Source organism: Nycticebus coucang, chromosome 1 (genome assembly GCF_027406575.1).
Source record: "Nycticebus coucang isolate mNycCou1 chromosome 1, mNycCou1.pri, whole genome shotgun sequence".
In the NCBI taxonomy this organism is placed as follows: Eukaryota; Metazoa; Chordata; class Mammalia; order Primates; family Lorisidae; genus Nycticebus; species Nycticebus coucang.
The window spans coordinates 36,851,691-36,874,626 of NC_069780.1; the positions used below are offsets into that span (position 1 = coordinate 36,851,691).

The 22,936-nt window shown below is 39.2% G+C and overlaps 1 protein-coding gene across 5 annotated transcripts in view; it reads left to right on the forward strand.

The window, feature by feature from the left end:
- Nucleotides 1-22,936, forward strand: part of SEC24B (SEC24 homolog B, COPII coat complex component) — a 110,601-nt gene that overhangs the window by 17,981 nt on the left and 69,684 nt on the right. For all 5 annotated transcript variants that reach the window (XR_008374903.1, XM_053564641.1, XM_053564700.1 and 2 more), the window contains exons 2-3: nucleotides 5,699-6,445; nucleotides 19,765-19,917. Coding sequence is in view for 4 of the 5 variants with exons in the window: in XM_053564641.1 (XP_053420616.1) it covers nucleotides 5,699-6,445; nucleotides 19,765-19,917 (900 nt within the window). In the remaining variant the exon portion in view is untranslated. The remainder of the gene's footprint in view (nucleotides 1-5,698; nucleotides 6,446-19,764; nucleotides 19,918-22,936) is intronic.

A 22,936-nucleotide genomic window follows, 5' to 3' on the forward strand; every position in this document is an offset into this window, starting at 1 on the left:
ACTTGATCATGATGTATGACGTTTTTGATGATAAGGTGTAATCTATTGGCTAGGATTTTGTTGAGAATTTTTGCATCTGTATTCATGAATGAAATTGGTCTGAAATTCTCCTTTTTGTTTGGGTCTTTTCTTGGTTTTGGTATGAGAGTGATGTTTGCTTCATAGAACATGTTTGGGAAGATTCTGTCCTCCTCAATTTTTTGCAATAATTTCTGCAGTATGGGAATAAGCTCTTCCTTGAAGGTTTGATAGAATTCTGGTCTGAAGCCATCTGGACCAGGGCATTTTTTTTGTTGGAAGCTTTTTTATTGTTTCTTTAATCTCAGTGCATGAAATCAGTCTGTTCAGAAGCTCTATTTCTTCCTGGCTAAGTCTAGGGAGAGGGTGTGTCCAAATATTGATCAATTTCCTTCATATTGTCAAATTTCTGGGCATAGAGTTTCTGGTAGTATTCAGAGATGATCTTTTGTATATCTGTGGCATCAGTTGTTATTTCCCCTTTATCATTTCTGATTGAGGTTCTAGAGATTTTACTTTTCTATTCTAGTTCGTCTGGCCAAAGGTTTATCTATTTTATTTGTTTTTTTTTTTCCAAAAAACCAACTCCTTGTTTCATTAATTTTCTGAATGATTCTTTTGTTTTCAATTTCATTGATCTCTGATTTAATTTTGGAGATTTCTTTTATTCTGCTGGGTTTAGGCTTAGATTGTTCTTCTTTTTCCAATTCAGTAAGATGGCTTGTGAGTTTGTTAATGTGCTGTCTTTCTGTTTTTCGAATGTAGGCATCTAAAGCGATGAATTTTCCTCTCAAAACTGCTTTTGCAGTATCCCACAGGTTTTGGTAGCTTGTGTCGTCATTGTTGTTATGCTCAAGGAAGTTAATGATTTCTTGTTTTATTTCTTCCTGCACCCATCTGTCATTCAACAGAAGGTTGTTTAATTTCCATGCTTTTGTGTGGGGTTGAATGTTTTTGTTGGAGTTGAGTTCCACCTTTAGTGCCTTATGGTCTGAGAAGATACAAGGTAAAATTTCAATTCTTTTGATTCTGTTGAGGTTTGTTTTGTGTCCTGGGATGTGATCAATTTTGGAGAATGTTCCATGGGGCAATGAAAAGAATGCATATTCTTTATCTTTGGGATGGAGTGTTCTATAAACATCTATCAAGCATAGTCTGGATGTCATTTAAGTCCCTTATATCTTTGTTTAATTTCTGTTTAGAGGATCTGTCCAGCTCTGTAAGAGGAGTGTTGAAGTCCCCGGTTATTATGGTATTATAGGATATCATATTGCTCAGACTGAATAAGGTCTGTTTCAAAAATCTGGGAGCATTTAAATTGTGCACATAAATGTGTAGACTTGAAATGTCTTCTTGTTGTATTTTTCCCTTGACCAATATAAAGTGACCATCTTTGTCTTTTTTGACTTTAGTTGCTTTAAATCCACATGTTTCTGAAAATAATATTGCAACTCCTTTTTTCTTCTGAATTCTGTTTGCCTGAAAAATTGTCTTCCAACTCTTAACTCCGAGTTTTAATTTGTCTTTAGAAGCAAGGTGTGTTTCCTGCAGACAGCAAATGGATGGCTTGTGTTTTTTAATCCAGTCAGCCAATCTATGCCTCTTGAATTCAGTGGGCAATTCAAGCCATTAGCATTTATTGAGATAATTGATAAGTATGGTAGTGTTCTATTCATCTTATTTTGTGAGAGTCCATTGCTTAGTCTTATCTTTTGCATCAGAGTGGAAGCTAGGTTCTGTCCTTTAATTGCTGAGTTCTTACTTTGCTATTGATCCATCGTGATGGTCATTGTGTAGAACAGATTGAAGTATTTCCTGTAGAGCTGGTCTTGTTGTGGCGAATTTCCTCAATGTTTGTATATCAGTAAATGATTTGATTTCTTCATCAATTTTAAAGCTTAACTTAGCAGGATATAGACTTCTGGGCTGCAAATTGTTCCGTTTAAGTAGATTAAAGGTAGATGACCATTGCCTTCTTGCTTGGAAAGTTTCATTAGAGAAGTCTGCAGTCACCCTGATGGATTTGCCCCTGTAGGTCAACTAGTGCTTATTCCTGGCAGCTTGAAGAATCTTTTCTTTTGTCTTGAGTTTGGACAGGTTCATCACAATGTGTCTTGAAGAAGCTTGGTTAGAGTTGAGGCGACCTGCAGTCTGTTATCCCTCTGAAAGGAGTGTGTCAGAATCTTTGGTGATATTTGTGAAATTTTCATTTATAGTATTTTCTAGTATGGCCTCCATTCCCCTGGGGCATTCTTCTTCCCTTTCTGGTATACCTACCACTCGTATGTTAGAACGCTTCATAAAGTCCCATAATTCTGTCAGTGAACATTCTGCTTTCTCTCTCTTCTTTTCTGCCTCTTTAACTATCTGAGTTATCTCAAGAGCTTTGTCCTCTACTTCTGAGATTCTTCTGCATGGTCTAATGTGTTGTTGATACTTTCCATTGCATCTTTAAGTTCCCTAATTGACTGCTTCAATTCCTTCAGCTCTGCTATATCCTTTCTATATTCTTCATATTGTTCATCACTTAATTTGATTCTGTTTTTTGGATTTCCTTTTGGTTATTTTCCACTTTATTAGCCGTTTCCTTCATTGTTTCCATCATTTCCTTCATTGTTTTCATTATCTGTATCCTAAATTCCCTTTCTATCATACCTAACATTTCTTTATAGGTGGACTCCTCTACAGTAGCTAGCTACCTCATGGTCCTTTGGGGGCGGGGGGATGTTGCTCTGGACTGGTTTTTCATGTTGCCAGGATTTTTCTGCTGATTCTTTCTCATGAGTGATTTCTTTTATCTGTTTCCTTGCCCTAATTTTCCTTTCACTTCCTCTTGCTCTTTTTAAGTTGCCGTGCCTCTGAACCAGGGTTTCGATGAGTCCAGTTTTCCACTGCTTCTGTCCTCCTCCTGGGGTCCATAAGTCTCTTGCTGACTCCCTGTGTCCTCAAAGGGATGTTTATCGGCAGATCCCACCAGCCAGAGATGCCTGGACGCTTGTCTCCTCAGACTCACTGTGCCCAGTTGCAAGGAAGCTGTTACTCAGCCTCCATTTTGCTCCTCCTCCAGTTTTTCTATTTTTAATAGTGACAGGTTCTCTCTTTTGCTCAGGCTGGTCTCGAACTTGTGAGCTCAAGCAATCCCCTGGCCTCAGCCTCCCAGAGTGCTAGGATTATAGGCATGAGCCACTGTGTCTGGTCTCTATCTTTCTGTCTTGACATAGGCATTAAGTCTATGAATTTTCCTGAGAAATGCTTTTGTTCTGTCCCAACGATTTTGATAGTTTGTGTGCCCTTTGTTGTTTAGCTCAAAGAATTTTTTGATTTCTATCTTAATTTAATTCTTGACTCAATAATTGTTCAGCAGCAGGTTGTTTAATTTTGATGATTTTGCGTAGGTAAGTTTGAGTGTTTCTCTCTCTCTCACTCTCTCTCGATACTGAGTCTCACTCTCTCACCTTGGGTAGAGTGCAACGTCATCATAGCTCACAGCAACCTCAAACTCCTGGGCTCAAGTCATCCTCTTGCCTCAGCCTTCCAAGTAGCTGGGACTATAGGCACCAGCCACAACCCCTGGTTAGTTTTCTGTTTTTAGTAGAGATAGGGTCTTGCTTTTGCTTAGGCTGGTCTAGAACTTCTAAGCTCAAGCAATTGATCCATCTGAGCCTCTCAAAGTGCTAGGATTACAGGCATGAGCCACTATGTCCTGATAAATTTAAAAACTTTTAAGAGAAAATTATCTAAAGGAATCTGGGTTTGATAATAAATTCTCACCTATATTAAAAGCACAATCAGTAACAAAAAATACTGAGAAAGTAAAGTTTTCAAAATTAAAAATTTATATCCAGTATTATATTAAGAACACTAAAACTCAAACATAGGAAAATAGACAATCCAACTGAAACTTGGTAAAAGATCTCAAAAGATAATTGCCAAAGAAGACATATGGATGGCAAATAAAAATATGAAAAGATGGTCAATGCCCACTATTAAAGAAATGTAAAGTGAATCACAAGGAGACACCTCTACATAACTATCAGAGTGACTAAAATAAAGAAGCTAAAAATATCAAATGCTAGCAGAGATATGGTACAAGGGAATTCATTGTTGAAGGGAATAAAAAACATAACCATCATCTTAGAAGATAGTTTTGCAGTTTGTTATAAATTTTCATATATATTTACATATGAACCAACAGTCACTCTCCTCACTTACACAAGTGGGCCGAAAACTTGTATTCACACAAAGCCAGTATATGAATGTTTATATAGCAGATTTATTCATAACTACCAAAGGAAATAATCCAGATGTCTGACAACAGAGAAATGTATAAATAATCCTGGCACATACCGACAATAGCTATTCCCTCCACTTGTCATTATGCTATGTCAACTGTTTCTAAGCAATAAAAGGGAATAGACTACTGATCTGTGTAACAACATGGATGAACGTAGCTAGGTGAAAGAAGCCAGACTCAAAAGGTTATACATGCTATGATTCTACTTATATGACATTCTGAATAAGAGGGACAGAAAACAGCAATGGCTGCAACGGGGTCTACATGAGGACATTTTTGATGGTACATGGTATGGAGGTGGTGAATATATGACCATATACATTTGCATCTGTCAAAACCCATGAAGCTATACTTTATTAAGAATGAAAGAAAATTTACCACATGCAATTTTTTCTTTTCTTTTCTTTCTTTTTTTTTTTTTTTCTTTTTTTGAGACAGAGTCTCACTTTGTCACCCTTGGTAGAGTGCCATGGCATCACAGCTCACACAACCTCAAACTCTTGGGCTTAAGTGATTCTCTTGCCTCAGCCTTCCAAGTAGCTGGGACTACAGGCACCTACCATAATGCCCGGCTATTTTTTTGTTGCAGTTGTCATTTTTTAGCTGGCCTGGGCCAGGTTCGAACCTGCCAGCCTCAATGCATATGGCCAGCACCGTAACCACTGTGCTATGGGCACCAAGCCTATGCAAATTTTTCTTAAAAAAAAAAAAAAAATTGTAACCAGGCTGGCACAGTGGTTCAAGCCTTTGCTGCATAACAACATACTCCAAAATTTAGCAACTTAAAATAACACATATTTATCTCTTTTCTGAGGGACATAAACTTGGGAGTAGCCAGGCTGGGTGGTTCTGGCTCAGGGTCTCTCATGAGTTGAAAGTAAAGCCGTTAGTTGGCTATAGTTATTTCAAGACTACTGAATTTGAAAGATCTTCTGGTAAGCTCACTGATATGGGTGTTAGGAGGCCTCAGTTTCTCTTTGGGTGTCATGCAGAAAATTCAGTTCCTTATTGCATGGGCTTCTCTGTGAGACTGTTCATAGCTTGGCAGCCTGCTTCTTCCACACTGAGTGTTCTGAGGGAAGGACAGCTAGAGCCCAAGACTGGACAAATCTTGAAAGTGATATATCTGCTGTATACTATTGCTCACACAGACCAGTCCTTGTACATTGTGAGGGAGGAATACATAAGGGTGTGAATAACAGGAGTAGGGATCACGGGGGCCATCTTGGAGGCTCACTACCACAGTGGGTCTGTAACAGTATATCTTCTGTTATGAGTTGGAATTATGGAGAAGGAAATTAACTGGGTCACCATTAAGGTGGGAACTATGTTTAAAAATTAGTTATTTCTTTGCCCATCCCTATAAGTGCTTGTTTTCTTTTCCAGGTCCAGCACAGAATCAAATGCAAGTTCCATCTGGGTATGGATTGTATCATCAGAACTATATTGCTCCCTCAGGACATTACTCTCAAGGACCTGGGAAAATGACCTCATTGCCATTGGATACCCAGCGTGATGATTACTACTCTGGTCTCTATTCAGGATCAACACAAAATGTGGTGACTCCCAGCACGGTAAACCAACAACCAGGAGCACAGCAGATGTATGGCAGGGGTCCTCCTGCCCCACATATTGTGGGCTCCACACCAGGATCTTTCCCAGGTGCTGCTTCGCCAGCATCTCATTTGCATACGAGTGCCTCCTCGCCCTACTCCTCTTTTGTGAATCACTACAATAGTTCAGCCTCGTACTCTGTCAACTCTTCTGTTGCTTCTCAGGGATTTCCCTCCACTTGTGGTCATTATGCTATGTCAACTGTTTCTAATGCTGCATACCCTAGTGTTTCATATCCCTCTCTGCCTGCTGGTGACCCATATGGGCAAATGTTTACCTCACAGAGTACTCCACCTGTCAAACCAGTTACAGATAATTCATTCTCTGGTCAAAATACAGCGATCAGCCATCCATCACCACTTCCACCTCCACCGTCACAACAATACCACCAGCAGCAGACCCTTTCAGGATACAATACTTTGTCATGGTCAGCTCCAGGCCTTCCGTCAGCCCAAGATAATCTCATCCGAAACCACACAGGATCCCTGGCCGCAACCAGCAACACTCCAACAAATACTGGTAAGTTGAAGGAAAAGTTAACCAAAACATGCTTGAAAATTAGTGTATTTCCAATCATTATTTGCATGAAGGTTAAAGATGATATTGTCTAAGAGAAAAATAAACTATTAGCTACTTTTGTAATGTATTTGCTTTATTCTGTTGTGATAATTTTGCAGCGTCTCCTGAGCCCTTTCCCCTCACCGATTCCCAACTGGCCAACTATGTATCTGCTTCGTCTAGCTTGGTTCCTTGCTACGATTGGGATCTCAGTCAATATTTAATTATGTATTTTATGCATCTGCAATAGTTGTCTTTAGTATGAGTTAGGTGTAGAGCAAAATGAAAGGGTTTGATACGAGGACATGCATTGTTGGCTACTATTTTCTTTTTTATACTATTAAATGGTTCAACCTTGGGACAGTTATTTTTCTAACAGAGCCCCACTCAGTATAAAAAAAGATAATGGCCTGCAATTACACTGGTTTCCCTACATTAGACTGTTAGTGACTTTAACAGAATGTATGTTTCCTACACATAAATGCTGTTTTCTCATTCTCACATTGGTAAGGTAAGCTAAAAGAAAGATGGGGAAGGTTGGCGCGGTGGCTCACGCCTATAATCTAGCACTCTGGGAGGCTGAGGCAGGTGGATTGCTTGAGCTCACAAGTTCGAGACCAGCCTGAGCAAAAGCAAGACCCCATCTCCACTAAAAAATAGAAAAACTGAGGCAAGAGGATCGCTTGAGACTGATTCGGAAGTTGCTGTGAGCTACAATGCCATGGCACTCTACCCAAGGTGACAGCTTGAGATTCTGTCTCAAAAAAAAAAAGTGGCAGGTTCTTGGTAGGGATAGATACCTCTGGGGAAGGCTAACTCCCCTGGTAAACATGTAGATTGCAGCTGCCTGCTCTGTGTAGGTGGCCCCTTCCCTTACACCTGGAAGCCCTTTCCTCCCTGCCACATGGAAGGCTGTGCCCAAGATGGCCAGTTGGCTATTGGTAGCTAGGCAGTTCCTTGGGGACTATGTGGGGCTCCCAGTCCCTGTTGTGCGGCTGGGCTTCAAGGTTTGATCCTCACCCCATGTGGCCATGGCCCCCTTCTTCTGATCAAGGTAGTCGTTTGAAGTTGCTCTGGCCCACCCCCACTGGATTCTGGATCCATTTTTGTTGCAGTTGTCATTGTTGTTTAGCTGGCCTGGGCTAGGTTCAAACCTGCCAACCTTGGTGTCTGTGGCTGGTGCCGTAACACTGTGCTAAGGTCACCAAGCCTGTTAAACTTTATTTAAAATTAGAATTTTAATATTAGATCGGAACTGTACATTGGCAATCATGTACTCTTTCATTGCCAAGTCATTTACAAACACATTAAACTGCAACCAACAAATAGTAGATTAAGTATTTTTCTTATATGACAGGAAGTTTAGGTGGATGCAGTGGATCCATATGTTCTTTTTTTTTTTTTTTTTTGAGACAGAGTCTCACTTTGTCAACCTCAGTAGAGTGCTGTGGTATCACATCTCACAGCAATCTCCAGCTCTTGGGCTTAGGCGATTCTCTTGCCTCAACCTCCCGAGTAGCTGGGACTACAGGCGCCCACCACAACGCCCGGCTATTTTCTTGTTGCAGTTTGGCTGGGCCGAGTTCAAACCTGCCACCTTTGGTATATGGGGCCGGCATCCTACTCACTGAGTCACAGGCTCTGCCCCCCCTTTTTTGGAGACAAAGCCTCAAGCTGTCACCCTGAGTAGAGTGCTGTGGTGTCACAGCTCACAGCAACCTCAAACTTTTTGGGCTTATGCAAATCTCTTGCCTCAGCCTCCCAAGTAGCTGGGATTATAGGTATCTGCCACAACACCCAGCTATTTTTTTTAAAAAATTTATAAAAACACTTTATTTTAAAGACTCTCTATAGGACTTCAACATCTTATTTCCAGACTATAACCCAGCTATTTTTTTTGTTGTTGCAGTTGTCGTCATTTTAGCTGGCTTGGGCTGGGTTCGAACCTGCCAGCCTCCATGTATATGGCTGGCACCCTACCCACTGAGCTGTGGTCACCACCAATCCATATGTTTTTGTTATCCTTTCTCTTGCCTCTCTGCCATTCTTAGAATGTTAGTTTATAGAAACAATATACTTATATGTTTATAGGCATGATTCAGAGTTATAAGCAGAAAGAAGGGAGAGGGGAAAGGGGATGGAGGTAGAATGGTGGCAGTGGGGAAAGACTTCATTTTATGTATCATGTGGCTAGCTGTTTTAAAAGATCATTCCTAGCTTTAGGGAAGGCTGGAAAATGAATATTTAGCCTGCTAGCCTCCATAGCTGAGGAGGCAAGAAAGAAAAAGGGTTTAACATCGAGTGAGTCTTGAGTGAGTCAACTTAAAGTATCTTGTCACAATAAATCTGGTTGTGCACAGATTGTGATCTTCAAACCCAATTTACTGAGTTAGAATAGAATATCCAGGGTAGTCCTGGGAATCTATTTCTGACTTGATTTTACATGATGCTTTGAAACAGATCCAAATTTTACTGTAGTCCTTACGTTTTGCATATGAGGAAAGCTATCGAAGAAGAGTGTGAGGTCATTAATGCTAGAAACAGAGGTTGGTCTGGAGATCTGTTTCTTCTGACTCTCAGTCTGTCCCTCCCAGACTCTGCTTTCTGTTTTCTAGAAATTCTGTTTTCTTTCTTCTTTTTACAGACTAGCTTCTTATAAGGTCCCTTTGACTTAAGGATTTTGTGACTTTCATAACAAAGGAAATACAGTTAATTTTTATCTTATTGAGATGAGAATGATACCCTGGATGGAAACCAATTTATTTTTATTTTATTTTTTTTATTATTATTATTTTTGAGACAGAGTGTGACTTGGTCACTCTTGGTAGAGTGCCTTGGCATCTTAGCTCACAGCAACCTCAAACTCTTATGTTTAAGTGATTCTCTCACCTCAGCCTTCCAGGTAGCTGGGATTACAGGCGCCTGCCACAGCATTCAGCTAGTCTTTAGAGACAGGGGTCTCGCTCTTGTTCAGGCTGGTTTGTGTTGAATTCGGGAGCTCAGGAAATCCACCCACCTCGGCTTCCCAAGTGCTGGAATTAAAGACTTAAGCCACCGCGCTTGGCTGGAAACCAGTTCAAAGTGCAATGTATTAGAGAAATACGCGGTTACTTGCTAATGATCAGATCAATCAACCAATTGGGAAAGACTTATTTAAAAAAAAAATAAAACTGAATGAAGAGGGAGAATAATTTGGTCCTTTAGGCAAAGAGGTGGGGTATATTTTCATTTTTTTTTTATATCTTAGTACTGTACTGTGAATATCATAATATAGTTTTAGAAGTTAATTTGTGTTAAGAAGTCTTGGTGACCATAGCACAGTGATTACGGTGCCAGCCACATACATGGGGCTGACGGGTTCGAACCAAATGACAACTGCAACAAAAAATAGCCAGGCATTGTGGTGGGCACCTGTAGTCCCAGCTAATTGGGAGGCTGAGGCAAGAGAATCGCTTAAGCCTAAGAGTTTGAGGTTGCTGTGAGCTGTGACGCCACAGCACTGTACTGAGGGTGACATAGTAAGACTGTCGCCCAAAAAAATAAAAAATTGTGTTTGGATTGTTAAATTACTTTTCTTTTCTTTTTTTTTTTTTGTAGAGACAGAGTCTCACTTTATGGCCCTTGGTAGAGTGCCATAGCATCACACAGCTCACAGCAACCTCCAACTCCTGGGCTTAAGCGATTCTCTTGCTTCAGCCTCCCGAGTAGCTGGGACTACAGGCGCCCGCCACAACGCCCGGCTATTTTTTTGTTGCAGTTCAGCCGGGGCCGGGTTTGAACCCGCCACCCTTGTTATATGGGGCCGGCGCCTTACCGACTGAGCCACAGGCGCCGCCCTAAATTACTTTTTAATTGTAGTTCAGAGGTTGACAAATACATCTCAGGCTAACATGAAACATGCTCTTCACCATTTCAAAAGAAATGGAGGTTACTTTTAAAACCCACTTTACATTCAGTATTGCAGAGGTTTTCAAACTTTTTCCGTTGATATATCTCAATATTTTTCACAGTGTAACAGTGTCCCATGTAACTTAGTAGTAGTATTAGTTCATAAGGTATTTGACACATATCACTGTATTTTTCTCGAAAATTTAAAATATCTCTTGGAACCCTATGAGTTGCTGCTGTGCTTTGGCGTGCCTAGATACAGATTTGGGAACATTGAGATGAACGTTCTAGAAAAACAGGCAACTTAATTGCTTTGTACATTCTTAAATTATTACATTAAAGAGAAAATTTTAGGTAATAAGCATAGTTTTTTGTAAAGTTCAACCTTGAGTAAGTGACAAAATGATTGCATTTTTAAATTACTTGATTATATTGGGTTCATTTTCAGATATACTGAAAGTCCTCAAGCAATTTGTAGAGTTAAGAGATGTAAAAGTATAAACTTGAGTTAAGCAAATATCAAAGATACGGTGATGAATGCCTGTTGTTATTTTTACACAGTTGACAAGTTCACATTGAAAACATGGAATAAAGGGGACTTTTAAATGGCATCTCATTTGCTTCTTTATTTTAGAAAAGCATGTTAGTATATTATAATTTGGCACTAGAACTCAACATTAATAAAAAGTTTACTCCCAGTGTTTATGTTTGGGGTGCTATATTAGTTTTTAATTTAGGCTGAACATAAGTACAGCTCTTTTTTATTTATTTATTTATTATTGTTAAATCATATCTGTGTACATTGCAGCTCTTTTTTAGTTTGAGGTGAAGTTGCCTGAGTGTGTGACTTGGGAATGTAAAGATACCCATGGCGATAGCAAGACAATAATTATAAAACTGTATAAATTTGGGTGCCAGCCCCATATACTGGAGGTGGCGGGTTCAAACCAGGCCCTGGCCAAAAACTGCAAAAAAAAAAAAAAAAAAAAACCCAACAAATTTAAAGTCATTTTCTTAATTTGTTTTTAGTTTGTCTTTATTTTGAAAAGCACATAATTTTAAAAATTGGCAAGATGTCTTATTGCCAAGATATTTTTGCCAGAAAAATTATTTTGATTCAAATTATTTTCAACATTTCTTATGTTATAAAAAATCACATCTTGATAGCATCTTATAAAATAATTGTCGGATTAATACTGTTTTATGATGCATAGTTTTGTACAAGAAACATTTAAAATGCTACTTGTGGCTCAGCTCCTGTAGCTTAAGCGGCTAAGGCGCCAGCCACATACAACAGAGCTGGTGGGTTTGAATCCAGCCTCGGCCTGCCAAACAATGACAACTACAACCAAAAAATAACTGGGTGTTGCGGCAGGTGCCTGTAGTCCCAGCTACTTGGGAGGCTGAAGCAAGAGAATCCCTTAAGCCCAGGAGTTCGAGGTTGCTATAAGCTGTGATGCCATGGCTCTCTACCCAAGATGACAGCTTGAGGCTCTGTCTCAAAAAAAAAAAAAAAAAAAAGTTACTTGTGTAAAAACAATAAGCACTTAAAGAATCCTATAAAAGTCCACTACTACACAGCACAGAGATATAGTCCAACATAAGGACTACGTGCCTGAGGAAAAGAAAGTACCCTATAGTAGATGATTATCTGAACAAAGAAATATAAATTAGAATAAAATGCTCATAAATGGCACACATAGTGCAGTACAAGAAATTATTTGCAGCTTTGGAAACTTGCATTGCGTAGTTGTGAGAGGAGAATAACATAATTTTGCTCCCTCACACTCTTACTCCTTCGGTTTTTCTAAAGATACTCTTGAACCTAATCATCTTTTCTAACTCTGTACCCACCACTTGTAAAATTTTCTGCATAGCTTTTCTTTTTCTCCAAGCTCAGAAGATGAGATGTCCGTCTTCGTGTTCACTTCCTTCAGAATTTGTCTTTATCTATTATCCCCTCTCCAGTGTGTCAGTTTTGCAGCCCTACTGCGTTGTGGCATTGGACAAGTGAGAGGAGTTATGACGGAAACTCATAAATCAGCAGTCGTCAAAGGTTGATAAGCACCATCAAATCTGTTTGAGAACTTTTCTTCTGTGAACAGAGTAGTAGATACCTGGAGGAGGAGGAACCTAGAACAGGAAAACTGGCTAGGAGGAATTCCTACAACTGACTGGGTGAAGGATGATGATTTGGTCTGGGTTTCATTTAGTGAAGATAAATGGTACCCTGTTTCCCCGAAAATAAGACAGTGTCTTATTTTAAGGTGTGCTCTCAAAGATGCACTAGGTCTGATTTTCAGGGTCTTTCCTGTAAGTAGGTCTTATTTTCGGAGGAGGTCTTATTTTAGGGGAAGCAGGGTAGAAACGACTTCACGGATTTGTTGGTATATTTATGAAGGAAAAGGAAGAATAAAAGATGACTTTAAATTTTCTAGCTTGAATAACTTGAGTGGGTGGTAGTACTATTAATTAAGAATTTAATTTCTCCTAGTTCCTAAGAAATTTTTAGGAACAATTACATAAAATAGGGTTTACTTTATAGTACTAAAATTATTCATAAAGTAGTATTCCTACACACCCTTCAATACCTCTGCTGGTAGAGTGGAGGACTGTAGACTGGACACACGGCTGCCGACATCCATAAAGTAGTATTCTTTTAAGAGGCTGTCTAAATACCTAATCTTCATATATGTTGTCTATGAGAACTTGTGTTCTAACTAACAGCAAAGTAAGAATCTACTGAGAACTAAGGAACTACCTTAATTATCAAAAAAATAGAAAAGATGTATTCTTTTTTTTGGGGTAGAGTTCTGTGTTGTCACAGCTCACAGCAATGTCCAACTCTTGGGCTTAAGTGATTCCTTGCCCCAGCCTCCCAGGTAGCTGGGACTACAGGCATCCACCACAACGCCCGGCTATTTTTTTGCTGCAGTTGTCATTGTTTTTAGCTGGCCTTGGCTGGGTTAGAACCCACCAGCCTCTGTTTATTTGGCTGGCTCCTTAACCACTGTGCTATGGACACCAGGCCCAAAAGATGTATTCTTGAATCATGTTTCCTATCTCTAAACATCCCATAAACTAAACAGTAATATAGCAATTCATTTTGTACAGTACCAGCTTTATAGGCTGTTCCTTCCGTTAAATTCCCTTTGTAAAAAGGCAGTTCCCTCTTGGTTGACATGTTTCTCTGGTCTTTGGTGTTGGTAGACCTTGTTTCCATTTGTTCAACAAATATTTGAGAGCCATCTATCTGCCAGGGGTTGTTTTAGGATTTATAAATAGTAAAAACATTTGATTCTTATAAAGTTTACAATCTACTTAGAGAAGCAAACGTTATCCAAATAAATACAAATGAATGTAAAATGTATATTTCTATTTTATATCACGAAGCAGAGACACATGGTACTTGGAGAGTATACTTCAGGTGCATTTGGCCTACCAGTCATGAAACTTAACAGAAGTCTTCCCTGAGGGAGTGATATTTTAGTTGCAATTTGGAGGGTGAATTCTTTGGTATAAAATACATCACAGGTGAGGTAAATATTTTAATGTAAAAGGGAAAAACATTATTCAAACTTTTCATAGAAAATATAGGAGACTATTTCTAGAGCCTTGGAGTAGGGAAGGATTTTTTAAGGACAGTGTACACAATGCTACCATAAAGTAAAAGCATGATAAACATGACTAATTTTGAATTAAAAACTTCATTGAAAGACAACATCAAGAAAACAAAAAGCTAAGCTGTGAACTGATGGGGAAAAAATAGCATTTCCCCAGAATACACAAGTAACATATACGGATTAATAAAAAAACAACAATGAAGAGAGAAATACATGAACTATAGGTATTGCATAGAAGATGAAACGAAAACATATCCATTCTCATTAATAAACAGAAAAAGCAGATTAATGCTAGAATGGATATATCCTTATATCTAGAATCCAATTAGTAAAATTTTAAAGTCTGACAGTGGCAAGGAGTGGTAAGGATGTGGAGTAACAGGAAATTTTTTTTTTCTTTTTTCTGAGACAGAGTCTCTCTATGTTGTCCTTGGTAGAGTGCCGTGGTGTCACAGTTCACAAAAACTTCAAAGTCTTGGGCTTAAGTGATTCTCTTGCCTCTGTCTCCCAAGTAGCTGGGACTACAGGCGCCCACCACAACGTCCGGCTATTTTTTGGTTGTAGTGTTACACCCGAGAATCAGAATCCCCAGTGACCATACAAGAGAGCCAGACACCGATGCAAATCACACGAGGGCGTTTATTCAGGCTTGAGCCAGGGCTGCCTGTGTTCCCAGATGCAACTGGGGCCGAGAGCCCTGTGCTTGTCGCCCGTGGGGTTTTTATGCAGTGGTTATGGGGTGAGGGGTGTGGGAAACAAAGCCTGGCCTTTGGGTTGGTTATCTCTTATGTTGACACTAGAATTGAAGGCTGATAGGGTCCTGCCAATCTCAATGGCGGGGCTGGGGGAGTGGGGGAGGGTGGGGTTTTGACTCACTCTGGGAGATAGGGACGCATCCCAGGAGATAGGGAGGGGGTGGTTTACTAAGAAACGAAACAAAGGATTTTCAGATTGCTTTTAAAATGGAGGACAAAAGCCTGAAATGATGAAAAGCCCAAAATAGCATCACTGGGTCCTTAAGTAGTTGTCACTGTTCTTTGGCAGGCCCAGGCCAGGTTCAAACTTGCCAGCTTTGGTGTATGTGGCTGGTGCCCTAGCCGCTGAGCTACAGGCACCGGTCTGTAACAGGAAACTCTTAAGGCACTGTTGGTAGGCGGGAATATTGGTTCAATATTTTAGGAAAATTTGACGTTAGTAGAACAGAAGTGAACAATACCTGCTGTCTTCTGTGTACTGTGGAGAAGCCCTCTTCAAGCTATATACATATGAGTTACTTGGGATCTTGTTAAATGTGAGTTCTGATTCACTGGGTCTATTATAGCTTAACCTGAGATTCTGTAATCTTCTATCTGAGGTATTGCTAGTCCACAGAATATACCTTGAATAGAAAGGCCCGAGAACACCACTTCCTATTTAAGATATGTGGCACTTATGGCAAATGATAACAATTGTTTGGGATGCTAGGTTAAAGAGACAACTTTGCTCTCTAGGCCAGAGACCTCATTTCCCACAAGGCTGCCCTGGAGAGCTAAGGGATTTGATATCTCTTGCTGGACACCTCTACCTATTTGAGCTGTGGTATACTCATTGACAAGCTGTGCCCTAGAGGAACTTGGACCAGGAATATGTTCACAAGTACTCATAGTTGCACTGTTTGTGAAAGCAAAACATTGGAAACAACCTAAAAATCCATTTATATTAACTATATAAATAAATTATATCTTTCCAGTGAACGTCTAAACACCTCTGGAAATGATGAAATACAGCTGAGGTCATTAACATGAATGAATTTCAGACATCTAATGTAATAAATTATGGAATATTTGCAGTATGCTGTTATAAAGGTTAAAAAACAAACAAAAATAATGTGTAAGGATATTTATATGTATAATAACTGTTTAAAAACAAACATGAGAATAATAAACACAGTTCAGAAGGGGGAAAGGGAAAATCTTCTGTAAGGAATACACCGATAGCTTGAACAAAGCATTGGAAATGTAGTCACAAAGTTGTATTCTGAGTTCGCGGGCATTTCTTTTACTGTGCTTTAATATATATACATGTGTATATGTATATAAATACATACATATAATTATACATACATAGATTAATTTTTCTATTTTTAAAAACTGTTACAGATTTAGGGGGTAAAGTCCAGTTCTGTTACATGGATGTACTGCATAGTGGTGAAGTCTGGGCCTTTAGTTTATCCATTGCCCAAGGAATGTACATTGTACCCATTAGGTTATTCTTCATCCCTCTACCCCCTTACACTTCCCAACTAGTCACTCTTCAGAGTCTTCAATGTGTGTTATTCTACTCTCTACATCCATGTGCACATATTATTTAGCTCTCAAAAGCGAGAACGTACAGTATAACTTTGTGTTTCGGAGTTATTTCATTTAAGGTAATGGTCTCCAGTTCTATCCATGTTGCTGCAAAAGACATTTCATTCTTTTTTATGGCTGAGTAGTAGTCCATGGAGTGTGTGTATGTGTTATACACACGTACACTGTTTTCTAATCCAATCATCTACCAGTGCACTATTAGATTCTGTGACTTTTCTGTTAGGAATTGTGCTGTGATAAACATGCCCATACTCCCTCCCTCCCTCTTCCTTTTATAGTCTAGTCAAGTTACAATCATTTACTTGTAACTTTTTTTTTCTGAGAATTCATACCCTTCTTCTTTAGTCAGCTGTCTTGAGAGTACCAGCATCATATATACATAATTTTTGGTGATTATATATTTCTAAGTTTTTACTTAAATATTGTTAACTGTTCTTGTTACTCTTATAAGTAAAGAAAAGAAAAGAAAAAAGAGTAAGTTATAAGAACTTAAAAAAGTTATAAGAGTAACAAGAACAGTTGCTTTTTTCTTTTCTTTTCTTTGTTGCAGAGACAGAGTCTCACTTTATCCCCCTCAGTAGAGTGCTGTGGCATCAGCTCCCAGCAACCTCCAACTCCTGGGCTTACGCAATTCTCTTGCCTCAGCCTCCGGAGTAGCTGGGGCTACAGGTGCCCGCCACACGCCCAGCTATTTTTTTGTTGCAGTTTGGCCGGGGCTCGGTTTGAACCTAGCACCCTCAGTATATGGGGCTGGCGCCCTACCCACTAAGCAACAGGCGCTGCCCAGTATATTGGCAGTTTTCATATCTGTTATCTGTCACTGGTTTAAAACAACAATGATTCATTATTGGTCTTGGTTCTGTGTGTTGTTTGGGCAGTTCATCTGCTGTTTTTTTTCTGGATTCACTCACATGACTTCATTTAATTGGAGTGCGCTGGACTAGAAGATTCTAGATGGCTTCACTCACATGTCTAGCAGTGGTGTGCTCTTTACCTGTGTAGGGTAGCTTCCTTACATGGTTGTCTCTGCAGCATTTTAAGAGCAGAAAGGCGTAAAATACAGGGCTTCTTGAGACTCGAGGTTTAGGACTTTCTTTATTCCTTTATTTCTGTCACATTCTATTGATTAAAGATAAGCTATGATTCAAGGGGTGGTAAATAGACTCCCCCTTGATGAAAGGAACTTCAAAATATTTTGACAGTGTTTTCAGTTTTCCACAATGATAGTTTGTCTTCCTCCTAAAAATGATGAAGTACCTTCTACTCCTTTCCCCATTCCCTGTAAGTACTTACATTACATATACACTATTTTCATCTGTCATCCGTATTTGTTTGACCCAATTGTGTAGATATATGTACAAGGTCAGATAATTAAGTTCACAAACTCAATCCTAGAAAACGTTCTATATCCCTTATTGCTAACTATTTCTATGATCACCTTTGAAGAACTCCTTTTGGAAAGCTATGCACCCACCCCAGCACCTAGTCCACACTTCAAAGAAATTTTAGAATTCTTTTGGTGAAATGGCTGTCAGAGCTGTCATTGGTATGAGGTATGACAGTTAAATTCATAAAGTCATCCTGGAATTAGTGCGATGGGGAGTATTGATGGCCATTCTAGAAAACTAGTTCAAACATTGCTTTGAAGGCTAATGTCAGTGCATACCTTCCCAAGGGGAGTACTTTGAAGGTGATCTTAGTGATATTCAACAATGAGGTATGTAATACTTTTTCTAGGATGAGTTCACAAACTTGATTGTCCTAACTCTTATGTATGCAAATGCATATGTATTTATGCTTATTTATTATACTGTCACTGCTCATTGCTAGCCTTTTTTTTTTTTTTTTTTTTTTTTTTGAGACAGAGTCTTAACTACGTCGCCCTCAGTAGAGTGCTGTGGTGTCACAGCTCACAGCAACCTCAAACTCTTGGGTTAAGCGATTCTCTTGCCTCAGCCTCCCAAGTAGCTGGGACTACAGGCGCCTGCCACAACGCCCAGCTATTTTTTTATTGCAGTTGTCATTGTTGCTTAGCAGGCCCAGGCTGGGCTCGAACCCTCTACCTTGGTGTATGTGGCTGGCGCCCTACCCACTGAGCTACAGGCACTGCCCACATCACTAGATTTTTGCCATAGATTTTTCATTTATCTCTTGGTTGGAAAACCAGAAGGTCAGCATTTTTGAACCAGAGGCAATTCTGTCCTCTATGAGACGTTGGTAATTTGAACTATCATGTTATCCACTTGTACTTCGTTCCAAATGGCCAACCTAGTAGTATGATCAGGCCATTTGTTAGTTACATGTGAAATAAGGCATGTAGTTAAAAAGAGCAAATGAGAAGTGACAGATTATAGGGCAAAATGAGATCTGAGCTATTACTAGAAGGAATTCAGAGACCACATTATTGCAGAGTCAAATAACCTCCATTCATCTTCTTACCTGAGACACATATTGCAGAGTATAATAATTAATATTAATAGGTAGCATTAATAAAGAAAAGCTATTTGAGTTCATTTTGTTTAAGAAGGTAAGGAAGCTTGTGAATGTTTTAGGAAAATTGCCGTTAAAAATTATTAAAGCATGGGTGGCGCCTGTGGCTCAAAGGAGTAGAGCGCCAGCCCCATATGCCAGAGGTGGTGGGTTCAAACCCAGCCGTGGCCAAAAAACTGCAAAAAAAAAAAAGTTAATAAAGCACCCACGGCACCTGTGGCTCAGTGGGTAGGGTACTGGCTCCATATACTGAGGGTGGTGGGTTCAAACCCGCCCCAGCCAAACTGCAACAAAAAATAGCTGGCCATTGTGGCAGGTGCCTGTAGTCCCAGCTACTCTGGAAGCTGAAGCAAGAGAATGGCCTAAGCCCAGGAGTTGGAGGTTGCTGTGAGCTGTGACACCAGAGCATTATACTGAGGGCAATAAAGTGAGACTCTGTCTTTAAAATAAAAATTATTAAAGCCGGCCAGTCACAGTGGCCCATGCCTATAGTTCCAATACTTGGGAGGCCGAGGTGAGTGGATTGCTTGAGCTCACGAGTTCCAGACCAGCCTGAGCTACAGCGAGACCCCATCTCTAAAAAATAGCCTGGCGTTGTGGCGGGCGCCTATAGTCCCAGATATTTGGGAGGCCGAGGGAGGATAATTGCTTAAGCCCAAGAGTTTTGAGGTTGCTGTGAACTTAGATGCCACAGCACTCTAGTGAAAACAAAGTGAGACTCTGTATCAAAAAAAAAAAAAATTATTAACGAATTTGATGAGTAATTTTTTAATTGTTTTGAAAATCATTTCTTTGGCCCACATTCCTCTCTAGATGTACTAGATAAACATGAAGCTATTGAAGTTTCTGTAAGGACTGTAAATTATTTTCTTAGTTTGTTTTAACACATTTCAAGTTTGGTGCTGTGGATGAAATAATTCCTTGTGTTTAGTTGCAGGCTCTTTACCCTGTCCTGTTATGCAAAATCCCAAGTCCAGCCTCACAGTATCTTCATCAGCATCAGCGAGAACGCCTCCCATGGCAAATCGCCCAGTTGAGCCTGTGGCCTCAGTTGTACAGCCATCAGAGCAATTACAACAGAAAGGTATTTGAGAAATTTATTATTTTTAAATTTATTAAATTTATTATATTTATATAATATTCATACATATACTCAACAATAATATACTCATACATACACATGTATTCAGATAGCTGATTTTTTAAAAGTCAGACTGTATAATTGTAGTCTGTAGCAAATATGAAAAATGTAATTTATAATCCTAGTCCACAACTATTTTCTTTTCCTTGTATTAACCTCCAGTGTTTGTTATATGCTTTACATATTACAATCATAGTTTATATATCATTTTGTATTTTGCTTTTACATTTGTCAAATTATTCACAGTTCCTCATCTGTAGTACTTATAGCTATTTTCATGGTTAATAATCCATTGTATTGGCTCAGCACCTATAGCTCAGTGGCTAGGGTGCCAGCCACGTACACCGGACCTGGCATGTTTGAACCCAGCCCAGGCTTGCCAAACAACAATGACAACTACAACCAAAAAAAAAAAATAGCCGGTCATTGTTATGGGCGGTTGTAGTCCCAGCTACTTGGGAGGCTGAGGCAAGAGAATTGCTTAAAGCTCCAGAGTTAGAGGTTGCTGTGAGCTGTGACACCATGGCACTCTACCGAGGGTGACATAGCAAGACTCTGTCTCAAAAAAAAAAAAAAAAAATCCATTGTTGAGGTATTATTGTTTACTAACCTATTCCTCTATCATGGGACATTTATTTCTTAATTTTAAAATGTTACTATAATTTCTTTGGGCACAGTGGCTCACACCTGTAATCCTACCATTCTGGGAGGCCAAGGCAGGTGGATTGCCTGAGCTCACGGGTTCAAGATCAACCTGAGCAAGAGCAAGACCCCCATCTCTCAAAATAACCAGGTGTTGTGTTGGGCACCTGTAGTCCCAGCTACTTGGGAGGCTGAGGCAAGAGAATCACTTGAGCCCAAGAGTTTGAGGTTGCTGTGAGCTATGATGCCATAGCACTCTACCAAGGGTGACAAAGTAAGACTCTGTCTCAGAAAAAAAAAGTTACTATAATTTCTTTTAAGATAAAGTAACCATTTTCTTATTTAGTGACTCTCCACATCTTATTTGATGATTTCTGTCCTTGTCATTACTGATAGTAGAAACTTACTACTGACACAATTTTAGGAATGGAAGGGGTAAAATGAAATTGTAACCTATACTCCTGCATCATGGATAAACTCTGTAATTTATGTTTTTGTTAAGTATTCTCTATGTGTCAAATAATTGATAGGCTGTGTTGTTTTGACTCTTTTTCCACATTGTCTTTTCTGTTGGTGGTATTTTCATACTTTCTGTCTGATTAAAATTTCAAAGTATTTATGTTTTAGTTTAATATGTACTGCATTTTTCATTTGACCAGATAGAACTGAACTGTTTTTAGGAGCCTATAATTTGTCTTTCCATAGCAGTCATTATAATATTTTAGAGACTGTACACTATGTAATGATAGTTTCTAATTTGGGGTATGAAGAATTTACTTTCTTACATTCTCAAACATAGAAAAGGAAAGAAACACCACAAGTTCTTGGGCTGGTCTGAGTGCTTATACATGTTAAGTGTTTATGTAGTCATCAGAGGTCTTTTTATCAATTGGTTGGATTATGCAATATAGATTTTCTTATTTGGTTTTATAGGAGTATAGATTGTAGCACCAAAGAGTGTTCATTGATTTCTAATAAGCCAGTTGGTATATTGGGAATAGAATAGTTCTTATTAAGCATTTGCCTTCAAAATGAAGGGCTCATCACAAAGTTTTGGTTACAACAAATAGCAAAAACTTAAAGGTAGGTCAAAGCTCTAACTAAATTAATGGTGGTTTTTTTGTTTGTTTGTTTGTTTTTTGAGATAGTCTCACTTTATAGTCCTTGGTAGAGTGCTGTGGCATCATAGCTCACAGCAACCTCAAACTCCTGGTTTTAAGAGATTCTCAGGCTGGTCTGGAACTCGTGAGCTCAGGCAATCCACCCGCCCTGCTTCCTAAAGTCCTAGGATTCTAGGCGTGTCTAGGATTCTAGTCTAGGATTCTAATCACTGTGCCCGGCTATGGCGTCTTTTTATGTCTTCTATATTTATGGCTGTCTCCCAGTTCTTAAATATCTTGCTTTTATTGACCCTTTACATTACACTTGCTGATATTTGTCTTCCTATTGTATTTTCTTTTTCTTTTTTTGTTTTTTTTAAGAGACAGTCTCTTATTTTATCGCCCTCGGTAGAGTGCCTTGGCGTCACAGCTCAAGCAACCCCCAACTCTTGGGCTTAGGCAATTCTCTTGCCTCAGCCTCCCAAGTAGCTGGGACTACAGGCGCCCGCCAGAATGCCCGACTATTTTTTTGTTGCAATTTGGCTGGGACCCGGTTCGAACCCACCACCCTTGGTATATGGGGCTGGTGCCCTACTCACAGGTTCAAGATCAACACAACTGCCCTGTGTTTTGACTATCATACTTTAAATACCATCTTACTATATTATTTTATAAAACACTTTACTGCTAAAAGATCGTGTTTCTTCTTTTCAAAAATAGATTTGGAAAGAGAAGATACTGCCATTTATTAACACAATGTATCAGATATTTTATGTTTATTATCTTATAAGTCTCTGTATTAATCCTATGACATAGACATTATGCCTTAACCCTGAGATTTAGGGGTTAAATAACTTACCTGAGACTATAAGTTATAGTAAGTAATGGAGCAAAGGATTTATAACTTGGATCTCTCTGCCTTATGTTCTTTCTTAAAATAAGGCTGATTTTTTTCCTTGTTGTTTATTGTTGGCAAACTCTTGATTTACCAAAGATAAGCTTCTTGCTTAAGTAACAAAAAAGGTAACACTGGGGACAGTTGTACTTTTTATTGTTCTTTTTCTTAAGTAGGAGATTAATCTCTTAGTGGCCTCTTTGTCTTTCATAGATCTAGGATACACAACCTAATTGTTTATATGAGTTAGGGCTACCACACATGGTTGTACAAATTACAGTGTTCATGATTGAAGTCTCTTGGAGTTCTACAGTGAGCCATCTGC